The sequence below is a fragment of the Epinephelus lanceolatus genome, chromosome 16 (assembly GCF_041903045.1).
Source record: "Epinephelus lanceolatus isolate andai-2023 chromosome 16, ASM4190304v1, whole genome shotgun sequence".
NCBI classification, from domain to species: Eukaryota; Metazoa; Chordata; class Actinopteri; order Perciformes; family Serranidae; genus Epinephelus; species Epinephelus lanceolatus.
The window spans coordinates 4,900,929-4,921,425 of record NC_135749.1 but is presented as its reverse complement, the minus strand read 5'-3'; the positions used below and the strand labels follow the sequence as shown (position 1 = coordinate 4,921,425).

General features: G+C 41.5%; 1 protein-coding gene across 2 annotated transcripts in view; it reads right to left on the bottom strand.

The window, feature by feature from the left end:
- Positions 1 to 20,497, bottom strand: part of slc66a2 (solute carrier family 66 member 2) — a 49,298-nt gene that overhangs the window by 10,384 nt on the left and 18,417 nt on the right. For both annotated transcript variants that reach the window (XM_033637581.2, XM_033637583.2), the window contains one exon: positions 16,693 to 16,909. In XM_033637581.2, coding sequence (XP_033493472.1) covers positions 16,693 to 16,909 — 217 coding nt within the window. The remainder of the gene's footprint in view (positions 1 to 16,692; positions 16,910 to 20,497) is intronic.

Here is a 20,497-nt window from a genome sequence, read left to right as displayed (position 1 = left end):
ACAGGGCTGACACATAGAGACAGACAACCATTCACACTCACATTCACACCTACGGACAATTTAGAGTCACCAATTAACCTGCATGTCTTTGGACTGTGGGAGGAAGCTGGAGCACCTGGAGGAAACCCACACTGACACAGGGATAACATGCATGGAAGGGCTTCCGGAGCCCGTAGTTCAAACCCTCCAACCCCCCAGGAGCCAATCCAAGCTGACTTCTTGCGAGAGGCTAATTTTTGTTAGCGAAAAACAGACTTAAAACCATTAAAACAAAATTTACTGCTACAGCTGTGGCTGTACTCTGTGAATGTGGGGTTACGCCATGGTTACATTACCTGCAGCGTGGACGCACCACCATCAAGGGATGCGTAACTTTAAGCTTTAATAACAGTAAAACAGGTGAGTTTTATAAAAATTAACCCCAGTACAGTTGCCATACAGGGAGGAAATTAGCTACAGAGACCAAAACCTTTTTTGTACCTGACTGTAAACACGTCTATTTACCTATTTCCCATACCTAACATGGGGGTCTATGGAGACTGAGTCAATTTTCCAGCCAGCCTCAAGTGCCAATTCTAGGAACTGCAGTTTTTTGGCACTTCTGCACGGGCTTGATTTTTCAGCCCTGGAGGTTGCTGCTGGGGTGTAGGTAGAAAGAGAAAGGACAAAGGAGGATGCTTGGCTGGACTGACTAGGAGCAAATCCCTTCACCCTGGTTCCCAAATCTTATGGAAAGCCTTTCAGAAGAGGCTACTGTAGCAGAGTAGTGCTCATGCTTTTGAATTGAGATGTTCAATATGGCCGTAACTGTTTTGTAAGAATTTACATTTATGAGTAAAACCCTAATAGAAAGCCCCATCTAATCTGTTTCATGCCATTTTTTTTTTTTTTTTTCAGCAGCTGTGTCCTCAACAACCGCCCAGAGGCTGATGTTCATGACATATTTCATCACGTCATGATGTTTTCAATTTAATATTCCACTGAGGTAACAAAGATCAATCACAGTTGTAATCTCATAATAGGGTCATAACCATTAATCCATGGCGGGGTCAATTATTGTCTGTATAGTCATAACTGAATTTTGTCACGTGTCCTGACCTCTGTGGATCATCTGATGGAACATATGCAAACAAACTATTCACAGAACAACGCTTTGACTCCTGCAGCAGGTGAAAGGTGGTACGATAAAGGAAACAGGACGAGTCTTTGTGTTCGCAGATTCCCTGCATTTCTGTAAGCCTCTTAACAGATGTAAAGGATGGATGAGAGGTAATCTAGTGTCTCTCCCCCCAGCAGAGCTGAGTGTAACGCCAACTGTCTGTCAGTCTTTCAGCCTCGTCGGGGCAAAGCTTTGCAGCCAAATCTCTTCTTGCATTATTCATGCATCCAGCCTCACCTTGGCCCTTATCTTTTGTAAGGCCAAATTGTGCAAACCTGGCTATTTTCCTTATACTCTTTTCTTACTTTCAACCGACTCTTTCCCTGCAGCATCTCAGAGCGTCCCTTCCAGCTTCCATTTCCACATACTTTCTGTTTTTTCTTAAGCCCACTCTCTACAGCACTTCTTTCTTTCTCCCAGTCCATTCATCTTCCCACTACCTCCTTCGCCTCTCTATACATGTTTGCATTTGCCTCCCCCCTGCCTACCGTCCTCGCACTCTTCCTTCTCAGTAAGGAGCTTGTTAGCTCTGTGGAAAGAGACCCTTCTTCCATACCCCCCCCCCCCCCCCCCCCCCCCCCCCCCCCCGTTCCTCAGTGGCTGCTGTCTGAGTTGTGATGATGTGTATCTGCAGGTAATGATGAGAGAGGCAGCATTCGTGTTACTTATTTGTCACCTTCTCCGAGACATAAATAGAGGGAGGATAAGAGAAAGCATGCTGAGATCTGGGCTGATGTGACGGCGGTGGAGCAGTAGAATAATAGCACTGTACTGGACCAGACACTTTCGACAGCAGGCTGCAGATGTATTATATAGCAATGCTGGCTTTGATATTGCTGCAAATACATTAAGACACACTGAAGGTTAGAGCACAGACTCACTTATTTTAGGCTATTCTCAGTCAAGATGAATGACTTGGCAAAGAGCTACAAGTATTTTGGAACTGTTTCAGGGTAAAAAGACATGACTTTGACAAAGTGATATTGACAAAGGAGGAAAAGTGGAGCTTAAGTAAGCCACTTAATTTCTACAGAACAAGTGCTGCACAGAATTGGGTTTTACTGGCTATTTGTAAATCCATTACTAAGTTTTACTAAGCACTGTCTGAACAAAAGCAATCAACTTGTAAACACTATTAAATCACAAGCTTTAGTAAACCAAATATCACAGTTTTTTCTACAGTTAAACACGACAAAATAATATATAGGCTGCATACATATACAGTACAGGCCAAAAGTTTGGACACACCTTCTCATTCAATGCGTTTTCTTTATTTTCATGACTATTTACATTGTAGATTCTCACTGAAGGCATCAAAACTATGAATGAACACATGTGGAGTTATGTACTTAACAAAAAAAGGTGAAATAACTGAAAACATGTTTTATATTCTAGTTTCTTCAAAATAGCCACCCTTTGCTCTGATTACTGCTTTGCACACTCTTGGCATTCTCTCCATGAGCTTCAAGAGGTAGTCACCTGAAATGGTTTTCCAACAGTCTTGAAGGAGTTCCCAGAGGTGTTTAGCACTTGTTGGCCCCTTTGCCTTCACTCTGCGGTCCAGCTCACCCCAAACCATCTCGATTGGGTTCAGGTCCGGTGACTGTGGAGGCCAGGTCATCTGCCGCAGCACTCCATCACTCTCCTTCTTGGTCAAATAGCCCTTACACAGCCTGGAGGTGTGTTTGGGGTCATTGTCCTGTTGAAAAATAAATGATCGTCCAACTAAATGCAAACCGGATGGGATGGCATGTCGCTGCAGGATGCTGTGGTAGCCATGCTGGTTCAGTGTGCCTTCAATTTTGAATAAATCCCCAACAGTGTCACCAGCAAAACACCCCCACACCATCACACCTCCTCCTCCATGCTTCACAGTGGGAACCAGGCATGTGGAATCCATCCGTTCACCTTTTCTGCGTCTCACAAAGACACGGCGGTTGGAACCAAAGATCTCAAATTTGGACTCATCAGACCAAAGCACAGATTTCCACTGGTCTAATGTCCATTCCTTGTGTTTCTTGGCCCAAACAAATCTCTTCTGCTTGTTGCCTCTCCTTAGCAGTGGTTTCCTAGCAGCTATTTGACCATGAAGGCCTGATTGGCGCAGTCTCCTCTTAACAGTTGTTCTAGAGATGGGTCTGCTGCTAGAACTCTGTGTGGCATTCATCTGGTCTCTGATCTGAGCTGCTGTTAACTTGCGATTTCTGAGGCTGGTGACTCGGATGAACTTATCCTCAGAAGCAGAGGTGACTCTTGGTCTTCCTTTCCTGGGTCGGTCCTCATGTGTGCCAGTTTCGTTGTAGCGCTTGATGGTTTTTGCGACTCCACTTGGAGACACATTTAAAGTTTTTGCAATTTTCCGGACTGACTGACCTTCATTTCTTAAAGTAATGATGGCCACTCGTTTTTCTTTAGTTAGCTGATTGGTTCTTGCCATAATATGAATTTTAACAGTTGTCCAATAGGGCTGTCGGCTGTGTATTAACCTGACTTCTGCACAACACAACTGATGGTCCCAACCCCATTGATAAAGCAAGAAATTCCACTAATTAACCCTGATAAGGCACACCTGTGAAGTGGAAACCATTTCAGGTGACTACCTCTTGAAGCTCATGGAGAGAATGCCAAGAGTGTGCAAAGCAGTAATCAGAGCAAAGGGTGGCTATTTTGAAGAAACTAGAATATAAAACATGTTTTCAGTTATTTCACCTTTTTTTGTTAAGTACATAACTCCACATGTGTTCATTCATAGTTTTGATGCCTTCAGTGAGAATCTACAATGTAAATAGTCATGAAAATAAAGAAAACGCATTGAATGAGAAGGTGTGTCCAAACTTTTGGCCTGTACTGTATATATTTTGATGGTCATTTGGTCTATAAAGTGCTGCTGGGATGACGTTTATTCATTGGCCAACCAGGAAGTTAGCATCACTCTGGTTCCCTCAAAAAAAGCCAATGTTTTTGTCATTGGATTTTTCATTAATACATAAAATATAAAATATGTGGCAAACAAAAGTTTATGATACTTACAGCACAATGATCCTCACAAATTAACTCCACTTTTATGATTTTTGAAGTGTAAGTGCAATCGCCAGAAGTAAAAAGCCAAGGTTAGGCTATAAACAAACTACACCGTGGTTGCATGACTTGAAATCACCGCCATATCGAGGTTGTAAAGCCGCGTTTGGCGTAACGATGTTCTGTAGTCTTATTGAGCCACTTGTTAGCAACCGCCTTTTTTAAGACACGTAAAGCTTCAAAAATCAATGAGTGGGATATTTACTAATGTATTTTATGTTGTAGAACAAAACATGAAAACCTCTTCAGCTTGTGTGAACTACAGACTTTATTTCGGGCATTTATCCTAAAACCCATTCAACAAACCCACTGACTTACAGACGGGGAAGTGGGAGCGCTAAAATACTTACTAATTTCTGGGTTTTAGGACTTTACTGTGGCACTGAATTGGCATAAATTCATAGTAGGTAATTTTAAAATATTAAACAGATCTAGGGTCTAGGGGTTACTCTTGGTTTTAAGGTACTATACAGAAAGTTTTTGATGTATCTTGCCTCTCTTCAGCTCCGCCACAGTGCTAACAGCGTCAGGAGTAGCTGATGTTAGCTAAGACATGGAGTCTGCTAATGTCAACAAATAACCGGCACCCACCATAACACAGTGCACACACTGTTTTTCCATTATATACATTTTGCTAGCTTGCATGTCGATTTCAAAAACTTCATCAGCAAATGTTACAGAGCAACCAATGCCGATCCATACGCTGTAGCGTAGTTACGGCTAGTTGGCTAACCGCTGCTTGCTTGTAACTAACACTGTGGACATGTCCGTTGGCTAGCTTGCCAAATTAATTCACCAGCTACTGCGATCCATGATACTAACTAACATATTGATTTACTCAACAATAAAAGATGTAATGGAATAAAGCCCTTTCTACTAGCCAAGAGCAATGCACTGGCGGCCAATAAGCTAACTGTAAACTGAGCTGAAGTTAGTAAGCTAGCTGTAACTTAGCTAATTACGCTACATGAATCTACCATTGGTTGCTTGTCTTGTTTGTCACTGTTATGGCCAATGCCCAGGTACTTGCTCGCAGCTACGTTTAGTAACTAATTGATAACTGATAAGAAGAATAAATAACATACATTAATCTACTTATATATGAAATATGTTACATACTATAAACCTAGCTAGTTGCTCCAGCCATTTGTAAGCTGGACAAAGTATTTCCTCAGCCAATTTGGATAAAAAGCTAAAGCCTCTTTTGAAGCAGAAACCACATTTGAGGAAGCCAAACATATTTGGTGTATTAATATATCATTTAACAGAGAGTTACTTTTTCATATGCACTCATATCTTGCTAAACAGACTTGGTTATGTCTGCAGTCTATGCTATTCAACTTCTTATCGTCTCTCTCCAGCTTTTATGCATTTCAGTGTATCTGAAATGGATTCAGCCGGGACTCTGCTCATTGCTAAACTCCTGTGCCCCAGCAGTGAGCACAAGGTGGAGGTAAAGGAGAGCCCAGCACTGAGTCATTACGCACTTACTAAAGTACTTTAAAACTAGGAGGTATAACTGGGGGAATGACTATGCAGCTCAGAGGGAATTTATTTGGAAGAAAAAGTGTTGAAGAGATAAGAAGATTAAAGCTATGTATCCAAAAATGAAAGCCCCAGTACCACTGATGCAGTGGTGGGTTATTCATTACAAACCCATGCTGTGAAGGCAAATTTTATTCAAACCGCCAGAACTACTTTTGAGTTTTCCAAGTACTGTTTCAAGGCACTTGAAAAAATGTGAACCTTTTCTTAAAGAAGTGTAAAACTGGATTGTGAGGGTTTACCCTGTTAATCTCACACAGTATCACTGGACAGTGTTCTGGAGGTATCGAAGGAAAAATATAATATCATCGTGCAAATATTTGCAGAGATCTAAGGTTTGACACCCTTGCTGTGCCTTTGCTCAAACTTACCATTCAATGTTCTTACCTCCAGGTCTGGGCTGTGAGGGTGTTATCACTTTGTGGCCAAAGCAGTTTAGTTGCACCTGCATTGTGTTTCCTATAACAAGTAATTTTATTTTTATTTTACGAGAGTAGATGCCACTTTATTATTTCCTGAAGGCAATTAGGCATTTGGTTGTGTGTTTGTGTGAATGTGTATACCAGTCTGCAGCTAATCTCACATACTACTGGAGCAATCAGCCTAATATTTTGTTTGCACATTTCGACTGTATGCTTGTGGCTGTGGTGATTCACAATTGTTGAAAAACCTGTTTTTTTGACTGTTTTATGCTTTTATTAACTGCTGATTCCTAACTCTTCGTAATAGGAGCATAGGAGCTCCAAGTGATCGACAAAATCATGTGACAAAAGACATTTCCAGCAACCATCTAAGCTAAAAACACGATGCCATGGGCTGAATCCAAATGTCCACCACCACTCTGGACTTGTGGACTAAGCCCTTGCAGTCTTCAGTTGCACATATTGTAATCCTTATCACTGCCGCTTGAAGCCACTTGTGGACTGGACGAATTGTGGATCAGAGCTGCACTCAGTACTTGCAGACTTCAAAGGAACAGGCCACAAAGTCTGCAAGTCTGATTAGTGTGGCAAAGTCTGTGCATTTGGATTTAGCCTTACTGTCTGCTGCAGGCCACATTTCGGCCTTTGTTCCTGTTTGGTCAAGTTTGGTCTCATCTTGGACCAGGGCATCTGCAGATTATTTCCATACCCAATATGCTATGGTTAACTAAAATTAATCAGGATACCAGATGAAAACTAGAATTATTGCTCCGCAGTTGTGGGTTTATAAAGACTCATATGCAGCCATGACAGTTTATGGATGTTGCTGCAAAGAAGCTACATATTCTAAAATATGAATGCTTCACGCACATCTTCAATCCGGCAGCCCAGATCTATACAATCAGCAGAGTTTCAAGATGGCATCAATTCAGTGTCTGACCCAATGTCTTCCCTTCGGTTCCTGAGATGTGGCGCTGAATAATGGCCAGAAGCAGAACATAATGATGTCACAGTGAAGTTGATCTTTGACCTTTTGGATATAAAATGTCATCTCTTCATCATTTTATCCTGTCAGGCATGCGTGTGAAATTTTGTCACCTATGATCACCAAAATTTAATTAGTTCATTGTTGAGTTTAAGTGGACGTTTGTGCCAAATTTGAGGAAATTCTCTGCAAGGTCATAGTGATCTTTGGCTTTTGACTACCAAAATCTAACAATTTTATCCTTGAGTTCTAGTGGGCGTTTGTGTCAAATGAGGTGAAGTAAGATATCACATTCAGGACAATGGGACGGACGGACGGATCGATGGACAGAGGGACAGACAACCCAAAAACATAATGCATTAATTTGCACTCTACTGCTAGACTTTTGTAGTTGAAATTTTCATTTTGTGGTTCTTTGTGACCGTTGCCTATAGCATCTCTATCGTCTTTCGCTTTTACTGAATCATGTGTGATTTATTTTGTGAGAAAAACACAAAGCATACAAAGTGCAGAGCTGTTTCCCTTACACTGCCATCGTCAAATCTCCACAGGACTTTAACCCTGAAGGAACAGAAACAAAATGATTCATTTTCATGTACCCTGATAAAGAGAAAGCAGCCCTCTGAGTGATGTGAGCAGATGGAGAGAGGAAGGGTTGGATAGATGATCTGAAGGTTCTCCAGCTGCAGAGATTCGCCGCAGGGAGCCAGAGCTGCACACAGCAGCACCATGCACCCGCACCCAGGGGTGACAGCCCAGCAGCATCAGTAGTCAATACAGATCTATCCCAACACGCAGCTCTCTGTGTGTCTGTGTGTCTGTGTGTGTGTGTGTGTGTGTGTGTGTGTGTGTGTGTGTGTGGACAGCAGCCTGCAGGCTAAATAAGGCTCTGGCACTCTTATCTAGCATACTGGGATGCAGCTCAAGACCACGAGCCTTACAAGGCTGCAGTTGGCTGTCTAAATGTCCCATCTCCCCATTTTGTCTTTGTCTGTGTGTATTTTATTTGTTTTATGGCAGGCTGGTGAGTATCAGCATGTACCTCTGGCTCTCCAAACTGGGGACCGTCTAATAATAGCAGCAGCCTGAAAACTATTAACGCAAAAACTTCCAAACAATGTCATCCCTCCCACGCGCTGAACACCAAAACGTCTTTTATCTGGCCTAATGTCCTCCATAAAATATCTGTCTTCAAGTATTTGCGGTAGCACCAGCTGAGATGTTTTCACTGGGTTCCGAATCCAGTTTTAACCAGTTCAAAAGATTCAAGAACATTTCTAAATTATGTCAATTAAACTGGAAATTTAAAAAAAAAATGGAATTAATAGAAATTTAAAATGAGGCCATGATAACACAGCCAGCATTAGGGACACTTTTCACTTCTTGTCTCCGTTTTTAATTTAATGAATCGTGACCATTGTCTTTTTAAAGATTCCATTATGCCTCTTTCACCATTTCTCGAGGGTTCTGTTAAGCTGTAAAATGAGAGGTCTGTGCTGCCGGTGACTGTATGTGAGCAGTATGGGCTTGATAATTGCATCAGAGTGCAGCGTGATTACCAGACTCTGTAAAAAGGACACGGCCCTCGGGTAGATGCACAAAACACAGGAGCTGGCTCGCTGTACAGACGCAAACAAGGCGCCGTTTTTTCTGTCCAAATATGGGTTAAATTTTGACTTGTGCTACTAGCAACTAGCTGAAGAAGTGAAAAGACAATAAACAAAATCAAACATGGTTATGAGTCAAAGAGAAAGCACACACAGCCTGAGACTGAGGAGGAGTACATTCACAACATCCTCTTTAAATATTATCAGTGTGAAAAAGGCTATTGACAACAGTGTCACTGCCTCGACGCTTACACAAAGGTATTATATTTAATTCTACCACAATATGTTACAGTTAAGCTGCGCATATAGCTGATACTTTTGGAGTAAAGCATAAGTGTTATATTTGAACGTTCTCTAAACCTCTCACCCACACACACTTCTCCTGTCAATCTCTGGATTGCTCCACATGCTGAAGTGATGTGTGTAGAGCTGTAGTGAAGACGCCTCACTACCTCAACAGTTTGATCTGTGGTGTCTTTTAAGGCCTTTTCAAAACTAAAAATATAAGCGCGCATTACTTCCAAGAGTTAGCAAACTCTAAAGCCCCTTTCCCATTGCACAAAAAACCCGCTAACACCTGCTAACGTCTGTCTTTTTTAAGATAATTTTTGTGGCTTTTATGCCTTTATTAGACAGGACAGGTTGAGAGGGGACGAGGTGCAGCAAAGTGCCGCATTTCAGAGTCTAAACTCGCAAACTACAAAAGTGAAATGAGAGAAGAGAAGAAGAAGAGCAGTTAAATAACACTGTCAAAAAAAAAAGAGTTGGATGGGACAGAGAGCAGTGCTATCATCACATACAAAATGTATGAGCGACATTAATGCAAACCTCTACGGACTCATTATGGCGCCGGAGCAGTTAACAGTGTCAGACAGTATCAGAGAGCTGAACACAGATCCTGGGGGTCAATTAACACCTGACCAATACCAAGTACCTTTAGCTGCGTCCACCAACGCAGGACTCACCACCCTCCCCCTGAACTCTGTCAATATTTCATTATTAAAAACTGCTTTGCTTCAGCCTGTCTGACAGTGTGTCATGGTGCAGTGCTGGTGTGTATACATACTGAGGACATCCAATATGACTCATTCTACTGGCAACCCCGCTCTCACTGCCTACATGGGAGGATATATAAGTTAGTGAAGCGGCATACTGCAGGCACTGGAATTAGTTTGACACTTGTTACAAATGTTTGTCCGGCTGGAGCGGGGACATACTGGCCGGGCCATTAACTGGGAGGATGGTTTTCCACACCGACGTGCTGCAAGGAATCTTTTTTTTGGTTTGTTTTGTTTGATGTACGTGCAGTAGTGGGCACTCTGCTGTTACTTCTCTGCAAAATGCATGTGTTTGCTAATTCATTCACACAAACACACATTCATTCATTCATTCCCTAACTTTCACTTGTGCTCAAACACACCCTCACCATAAACACAAACCAGATCTTTCCCCTGTACCTACAGCAGGTGCAAGGTTACGATCTTAGCACTTAGAGACTGCACTTTAAAAAGCAAAAAATCCTCACTTTATAGAATTTTCCTTTTTATGCCTGCACGCGCACGCACGCACGCACACACACACGCACGCACACACACACACACACACACACACACACACACACACACACACACACACACACACACACACAGAAACCTTGAACGGAGCGCTGAGGTAAAGTAACCTAGCAACAGCCTGCCAGACTCAACAGGTTGTGCACAGAGGGAGGAGAGGACACAAACAATAAACAGAACTGGAAATGACAATGTCCTGTGCCTCCTAAGGCAGCTTTATCTGCACCGGCTGATGGCTGGCAGGATATGTTTCAGGGTAAGAAAAAAGAACTGACGAGAGGAAATGTCGTCATGCTTCATGTTTCATTCTGCCTGGGTGCTGCAGTATTTTCAAATTAGTTTTGCTCTATATCTTAAGTCTCAATCTGCAAAACTAACACACTTGTTTTTGACCTTAAAATCTCTCACAGCACAGAAAATAAAAAAGTCTGTATCACATTATGTAACACAGACTACAATACATTTATCAGAGCATTACAACATCTTATATTAATCAATTAATTTTGATCATTGCTGCATTTTTAAATATAGTATTTGATGATAGCAGTTTTTATTGCTTGTGGCAGGGTCCGCCATTTCTATGCTGGATTTAAATTACCTACCTAGGCATGGATGATGCAAACATGTAATCAAGACGTACTTATCTCACTGTTATCCCCCTCACTGTTTACTGTTTGCTCTCCATACATCAAATCAAAGCTGTATTTAGCTGCTGCTGATGCAAACTGAACATTCTGCTTCACATTAAAAGCATGTAACTGGTTAAACAGGGTGGCTTTTATTGTGAAGCAGCCACAGGTAATGATAAACATTTGACATCCAAATTTTGGGAATTTTTTCACAGGCAGAAAAGACAGTAACAGAATAACAACTTTACTATGTGCTGCTGCTGTGTGGAAACTACTTGTGCCATTGCAGTTATTACTGACCAAGTTTGTTGGACTTCACTGTAAACAGTAGAGCTGGGTATTGTTTAAGACATTACGATACCAGTACAAAATACCAGTACCCTTACAGTGATACCAATATCACTACTTCATTTGAGTTCTTTCATTAGAGTACTTTGAAAGTAGCATTCAGCTGCGTGAAATGCTGCCAGACACCACATACTTTTGAATATTTCGGTGTCATATCAGCACGCTGAGCTGCGGACTTTGTTGCCTGTAATCGCTGCAGTAATGAGCCAGTGAAATGTCACATTAAATCCGAAACTGCTTGCAGTGATTGACTGCAAACAATAGTAGTATTTGATGATAATATTTTTCTAGATCTAGCTGCAAAGAGGATCAAATTAAAGTGTTCTTTGATTGGAGAAGTTCAGGTACTACTTAGTGCTTGGTTATTTAGGTTGATGCTAGGGTTGCAGTGGTATAGTGGTTTTACGGTATACCATGATATTAAAATTGACGGTTATTATACTGTGAACATTTTTCTTAACTATGATATTGAAAAAAAATCCAACTAGACAGAGAATCTCAATTTTATTTTAGTTACTTTTAAAGAAAGAGTTTTTACACACGCTTCCGCTGGAAGAAAAAAATATTTCAAGAAGGGTTGCAGTGGTCAAACTCTGAGACAAAATTTAATTTAAAATTGGTTTCATGTTTCAATTATCGTAATAAAATGTTTGTTCAAACAAAAATAGCCCCTCTGGTGCCATTCCTTTAAGGGTTATTTTGACTTATTAATAATAACTTTGTAATACAGCAACACCTAAAACTGCTATTTTCTAGACATTTCTCGTATTGTTAAAACCTGTGGTAAACACAGAAACCACGGGTGTCACCAAGTTTTGCACACTGAAACCAAAGACTGTATTTAAAGATTGATGACATGACAGTGCCCTAAAAGTGAAGCCAAAACATCTTGATCACCCCCTGGTGGTTGGCTGCAGTATAGCTCATAAAGCCCGCCTCCAACATATCGGCAGAATGGACATGGGCCAAACTGAAAAATCACAGCACGTCAAATTAATCTATCGCAAAGATACAGTCATTCTAGGTCGTTCTCATCACACTGATGTTTGTGTAAGTGTTCATTTTTCTGATAGGTTTGGTTTTAATTAGTTGGTTGATGCTCTATAAAGGGGGTGTGACCTCATGATTGACATGTGTGTCAAAAAATGTGTTCATGACCAGTGGCGCTGCTTGTGATTGGGTAGGAACTTAAAGACTCTGGTTCCATGAGCACAACATACAGCTCTTGTGTCCGGGATATTTTGGCTTCATTTTTGTACAGTCTGAGGAGCTGGAGACATGATGTCCATCTTTATATATAGTCTATGATTGAAACATGTTGTGAAAACTGAGCCAAAGGAACTGTGAAATACTGTAAAGTGTTAAGGAGGTAATTAAAAACAGCTCGTTCTGTATCTGTTGTGCTGTCTGGTGGTGCATTTTATCCCTGTGGGTGTCTGTCCAATGTACACGACATGATACTCCTGCTGCTGGGTCTGACGGCAGAAAATTGTTGGGCACTTTCAGAAACATCAATGGCAAACATTAGGTTTTGTTGTCGGGACGGGGACTCTACTGTAGACAAAAATAGACCAGAACGCATTGCAACCACATGAAATGCGGTGTTTTGAGTACAGGGTGCAGCCGTGATCACAGACATTCTCCCCAGCTACTATCTATATTTATACACTCTTATGTCCATCCTGACTGAAAGTATGTTTATGACTATAGTGCATGGGTTCTTGAAATGCATGCTGGGAAACTAGAAAATACAACTGACTCATGATGTCATTTAAAGTCAGGAACACCCAAATGGTGGCTTATCACAAAATAAATCATGAAATCCAACAGTACTGGCGATAAGAGTATCGGATGGTGGATTCCTCCTGTAAGCACATACAGTAGACACCTTGGTGAACAATGAGGGTGACAGGCAAAGTGTCGGGTGGGAAGGAAGTAGCAAAAAATCAAAAATAAATAAGGCAGGGGACAGAGAGGGTATGGAAAGCCCAGTGTGGGGGCTGTCATGGCCGGTTAAGTGGACAGGCAGCCCTGCTGGAGCTCTGTTATCTGTCTGCTGCAGAAAGCCAACCAGCGCAGAGAGAGACTGGGGAGGGGGACACACACTGCTCTGAGGCAGGACACACACACCATGAAAAAGCTTTTTATCAGGCCTGTGTGCTATGTGGACAATCTCAAACTCACAAGTCTTTTAATACACACGTTATCAACTTCATCTTTTCAATTACTTTTTTACAACTTCAACATTTCTCTTTCTCATATTTCTGTTAGCCCATATCTGCTTTTAATCTTGTGGTGCTGTTGGGTTCTTTGTAAATCCATTTATGTCTCTTTGCTTCTCACTGTCTGTTTAAAAGTGCCACTTAAAGGAACAGTGTGTGGGATTTAGTGGCATCTAGCAGTGAGGATTGTAGATTGCAACCAGCGAAACGTCTTCCATGGGCTAGGTGCAAATTCCTTTTAGGAGTGGGCAACATATCAATAATACTCAATCTATCATGGCTTGTTCCACATGGAAGTTATAAAATGACTTAACTGCCAACTAGAGTATAAATTGTCGCTTCATTTTATTAAGTCACTGTCATGAGACGCACTTCGGGTTTTTACCCCTCTCACTTTCTTCTATGGCTCAGACACACACACACACACACAAACACACACATACACACACAGACATAATACATCACACACACTCCCATCCAGACCACTCTCTCCTTTGCAAGAGTGTGTGAGCAGGTGAGGCGTGTGTCGTCGTATCTCCAAGGTTCAAGACTGCAACTATTCACTCACATTTCGTGACCATGGAGCACCACTGTGACTTGCAAATATTATTAATGTACAAACTAGGGAGCTGTTAGTTTGTTTCCAGCTGACAGTAAATAAATCCTCTCGTTTAATGGCGTTGTGGTAACAGTGTGAGCAGACAAGGCATGTGTTTTGATATTTGCAAGGCTCCAGACTGCAACTATTTAGACACAATTTGCGACCATGGAGCACCAGTGCAACTTGCAAATTCTATTAATATATGAACTGGCAAGCTGCTGGTTCGTTTACCACCCACTGTGAATAACCCCTCACGTTTGACTGCACCGCCATAACAGTTTATCGAATATTTAATTGCTGACCGAAAGCTTCAAGTTCACAGCAAAAACATCAACACATCTCGCCTGAGACAAGCTGAGTGCTTCAAAATAAAAGCATCATGGGTTCTGCTTTGATTTATTTTATTATAATAATACTTGCATTTATCATAAATGCACTTTATTTAATTTTATTAAAACAGTACTTTGTTTAATTTATTCTTATAGTATTTTATTTAACTTTAATTTACAGTACTTCAATTAACTTTATTACATAAGAGCAGCTACTTTATGTAAGATTATTGTAACTGTAGTCTCTTTCGTGGTTTATTATTTCAGTAATCAACAGAGGAGATTTCAAAATATCAAGATATATATTGTGTATCATGATAAAGTCTAAATATATTGCGATATTGTTCATAGGCCATATTGCCAAATCCTAATTCACTGTGAGAATTCCATCAGTGTTCATTGTTCAGGATGTTTTTACCAGGTGTCAAACTATCCGCAGAGGACTTATCCTCTAAAAACAAATGCTGCTCATCATGAAGGGGCTGCTAACTTTGGTGGCAAACACAAAACTGCAAATGGCCTTATCCAGTAGAGCTGGGCGGTATGACAAAATTTTCATTTCATGTTTTTTTAATTTTTTTTAAATCATATCGGTTGCACGGTATTTGATGGTATTTTGCTTGGGTTCGTCCCACTTGACATGCTGCTGTGTTGTGCTTTGGCTTGTTCAAGTTCTGGAATTTACGTGACAATGCCTAAATGCAACACAGGCTGCGCTCCATTAGTGCCATGCTCGGTTATAATTGTCTCGGACACACGTCAGCTTCGGTAATGGAAACTGCAGCCCGAGCCATGCTCTAGTGTGCTCACCTGTGTGTGTGCGCGCACGTGTCAGAGGGTGAAACTCCACCGTGCGCAATACAGAGAGCGGAGAAGAATTGTAAACGACGGTGCACCGCTGCTAGTTGCATATAGGGGACACTCTGCTCTTTTTGTTATGAGTTCTTCTGGGTCAACGTGTGCAGTTGCTTCGCTTTCAGGAGTCTCTCCGGCAGCCATTCTTGCCTCTAGACGTTTCTCTATGCTAAACACTTTCCCACCACGCACGTTTTGGACATTGTTTGGGCTATTCACCGGTATTGCAGTATATGAAAAGTTCATATCACAACGAAAATAAATATCGATTTTTGGTACAAACCGGTATACTGCACAGCCCTACTATCCAGAACCAGAGTTTGTCTTGTCCGTTCTGGGCTACTGTAGAAAACGGCGGTGCAACATGGTGGACTCTGTGGACAAAGACCCGCTCCCTATTTAGATATAAACAGCTCATTCTAAGGTAACAGAAAGACACAACCATTCTTAATTTCAGGTGATTATACACTAAAGAAAACAGACTCATTGCATTATATTCCATTTCTGCCAAAATATCCTCCCAAATCCTTGATCTTTAAAGCTGTGTTTACTGTTTTGAAAAGCCATTTCCAGGGCTACAGCTCAGACAGCGAGTGGTATAGATTTGAAACTGTATACACTTTCAAAAATCTATTAAACGTCAGAGCCTCTGATTACAGCCTGAGACATGATACAAATCAACATCAATGAGCCAAAATGATACATTAGCCGTAGATACGGCAAGACAGAATGCCTCATTACCATATTGATCTTTAGAGAAACTTCCGAGGGTCAGTTATGTTAGCATAATAAATAGCTGTCAGGAGCCCCGTCCTCACTTCCTGCTCGACAGGTGCCAGAAATACTTAATAAGCATGTGTCAGTGTTAATGATCATATGTGAGACAATATAATCTGGAGCCATTACTCACAAGTGTGCGCTACAGTACAACGCCCTCAGAACTGCCTGTGATGTAAGTGGCACTCATAAATAAAACAGCACTCATCAGGATAAAGACATTATCATTAATCAAGGATGCAAGCTTTGTTTTGATTTCCATCTGACTGACATTTGGTAAATTATACTCAAGGCCGAATGGTTGAGGAAACAGAAAGAGTGACAACAAATAATCTTTTGGCAGTCAAAGTGCGTTTACACCGTGTGAGATCAGAGTCAATGGGGAGAGAAACAAGGTGAAATCTTTGGCTGTCAATGCAAGAAGGCGGTTCTGGATCGCACAGTGAGATATGGCTGATTTGGAGCTTTGTTGAGCAAAGACAGTCTACAAATATGAGAAATATATTATTTACTCCCCTCCCCAGTTAGTGTCAGTTCAGCCCAGGATGTTCAGTAAATCCATACCTCATGCCCTCTGTAGACTTGTTCTGATAATTGCAGTACAGCTGCGGTGTGCCCAGCATAGCCTCAGTAAAGACAGCCAGGAAGCCCAGGGTCTCCACGAACAGCGCAGAGTCCAGGAAGAGGTAGGTGATGTAGGCTGCCGTCAGCGTGAAGGCCAGCACACACTGGATGTAGTCCACGAAGCGACTCCACAACCAGAAGTAGCCCCAGTCAAAGTCTAAAGGTGCACAACACAGGGAGATCACAAGTGAGTCCACAGAATTTATTATTTTTTAACAGCCAGCAACTCAAGGGAGTTCTCAACCAGCTGGCCAGTTCTGGCACTCTGGCACCGTCCCTGGTAGAATAAAGACAGTAAAGCAAAGCCATTCTAAAAGACAGACATGCAACAGTAATGCTGTTCCTAGTTGAGAAGAAAAAGTACTTTTTCAGAGACATTACAGTAGATGAGTTTCATTCCAAAGGGAATTTGGAGAACGAACTAACTAAAAGTTAAAAGTCTAGCTAGTGGCCCAGAAAGGATGCAATATTCATTACATCCAAAAATAAAAAAGTGTTGCTGTTGTCCCAGAGAACAAACAACAAGGTAATGAGTTTGCTTTTCAGTCCACTAGTTTGGCACAAAGGTCTGTGTAAGTGTAAGGTCAGCTGTATAATGTCTTTTGTGGCTCTGGAGGGAGCAAAATAACCCTGATGATGTCATTCAGGTAACCTCAGCTTAGGTTTGGAAGATAACATTTATAACAAAAAGCCTGTATTACGAACTGTCCCCTAGTAGTTGACCAAAGGTTAGAAAAACAAAACAAACGTGAATCTCTATAAGGAGCTACGCCTTGTTAAAATAAATTCAAACCTATATGACTGGACCATGTGTGACTTTACTTTGAAAGGACAGACACAGGAAGTGTCCACGCTCAGCAGTCAGACAGGACTCAGGTTAATCTCCAGGGCTGGTACCTGCGGTTATTCCACAGGCTAGTTAATAACATGTCGGGCAGGAAATCCAAAGTGTGGGATCATTTTGAGAAGGTGAAGGACGAACCCAAGGTGATATGTAAACTCATCTTCATTGGTCGACTACAAACATGACGTATCATCTGAAACATGGAAGTAGCTACATGCCCATTAGCCCACAGCGTCATTAACAGGCGGCTCGCTCAGTGTGTGACGTGCACTTGGAGATAAAATATAGGCCTATATTAATGAAGGTTCATTAGTACGGTTTTGTATTTCTCTGTAATGTAGCACAGTGTTAACAATGTTACTGATACTATTCTTTCTCACACCTTCAACTCAAACCACCAAAATATATCATTTAATCATTACATTCATATCAGAAACATGCAGGAGACTAGTCCACTGATGGCAATAAATGATGACTATTGGTCGACTAGGAAAATTCTTAGTCGGCAATGTAAATAAATAAATAAAGTTAATGTACTGTAATAATGTTAATAAATTACTAAAATAAATACTTGCTCCATGGTTGCAAAACATGACCAAACAGTTGTTATCTTGAGCCCCACAGATACAAAAACATGCGGTTTGCGTGGGCGGGAGAGTGTGTTTGACGGATCATGTTTTGTGTCTTTCTTTTTTTTTTCTAAGAGGGAGAGAACAAGAAAACAAACGCTAAAGTGAGTCTCATACTCTTGGCTTAAACGAATGACAAAGTTCATACTCAATGTTTGCGATATAATAACTTAATTCATCCCACATGGAACAATACGCGATTGATGTATCGCCCACTCCTGTGTTGCATCATGGGAAATGAAGGATCCAGTGTCCAATCCAATATCCATATTTTTCAAGGTACTTTCTCAAAGTCAGAAATTCCAGTATAATGACACAATTGGTAACTAAGACAATGTCACTAAAATTAATGTGTCACAGTTCGATAGTGTGTGAAACTGCACAACTTGTGGTTTCAGCTTCAGTTAGTCAGCTGTGAGGACACTTTTGTACTTGCATTTAATCAGATTTGCCCGCTCTCCTCATTTTTCCAGCACAGGAGGAAATAATTATCTACTAATCCCATCTGCTCTGTGGTGAGCAGTATCTACTTAACAAAAGGAAGCAAAATCTCTATTATTGTGAGCATTTTTAACCGACTTCACACCAGAGCTGTGAATTTTCACATGACTCCCACAATCCCCTTCTCGTACTGAGAAGAAACTATATGTCACTGCCGCAAATAGGCCACCTGAACTGCGCACAATTTGGAGCCATTTGGGCTGGCTTTGTTATGAAGGGTGATGGTGGTAAAAAGCCCCGAGGGAGGGTGACAGTCAGCTGAGGACGAGGTTATAGTATTTTCCAAACAGTAGTAAATGGTTGGGCAGGATCCTGGACACTGATGAATAATTCAAACTCTGCTTTCTGCCCTAACACCGCTCTTTTCTGCTTTTCTCAAACGATTAGACAAAAGATTCAGAGCACAACAACACCAGCTTCCTGTAATAAGAAACACAGCCAATACTAATCATAATGTGATAATATCTCAAGGCCACGGAGCGGCGATCGCCTCAGGTACTACTATAGCTGATGAGGGAACAGGTGCAATAAGTAATGCCAGACATATTTACCTCTAATTTCTTTTCTGTTTAATTTAATGTGTGAGCAGAAGACATTTAAAGAGTTCATCATGGAAATCTAATCATGGCTGAGAGCAAAAGATGTTTCTTTTATTGCCGGATCTTAAATGGGATTTTTGCAAGCCTCTAATGCAATACAGCTGATTCATTTAATCATGTTTAAATGACGATCTCTTTATCTAAGAAGCACATCTAAGGAGGCCTATAGGCCCGTATAGGCCTCCAGGGAAGAGCCTGTACAGTAGATGGAGCAAAGAGAAAGAAAGAAAGAAAGAAAGAAAGAAAGAAAGAAAGAAATTGTGTGTAATAACGTCAGCACTACAGTATATACCGTGCCTCAACTGAACACACAGGACTTCATGAAGTCAGAAGTGAAAGAATACAAGTGTTTATGACATTTCAGTTTCTGATTTAATGAAATATTGTTTCATTAGAGAATTAACGGTGACCGGCTCTGACATTTAGATGGCATTTCTACATGAACACGCATGGCAGGCACGTATGCGTGCGAGGTAACCTGGCTGCGCAATATTGAGCCAATCCAATTGTTCCTCTCTGACAGACAAGGTAAACAAATCCCATGAGCGTAACCGAATAAATCTCAAAGAGCAATTCAGACCAGGTCACAGCCTTCTGTCAGCCCACCACACACTACACACACCGAGATGTACCGTGCAAAACCTTACAACTCTGTAGGATGACACCACAATGCAAACTGTTCTTAAGCTGCAACAGGGCATCATGTATTTCTGCTCTGAGTATAATCAACACCCGGAATATCCTCTGAGAGCTGTTATGTGTGCTGTATAGCAGTGTTGCTTCTGTAGGTGTTGGAGCTGCAGATGCCTGGTGTGGCTGTGGAGCCCTGCTGGCAGCAGAGGAGTGTGAATGGGGGACAACTAGCACCAGGCTGGCACTGCCTGATAACAGCCAAACACAGAGGGAAGTAATCGGGGGCACTAGAGCAGCATTCAACACCAACCTGGCTGCTAAAGACATGCACAGCTTGCATGTGACACACATGTAGTGTATGACTCCGAGTGGTGATACAACTGGGCCCCAGCTTGGGTAGTATAACCTACACACACATACAGTAGTTGTAGTTGGCAGAAGCCGTGGACATTCACAATGTTTTGCTTAGCTAGCCTGCTGGATATTTAGCTAGGTAACAGTATGTTGAACCTGAGCAGAGAAAAAGGCTGCATGCAAAC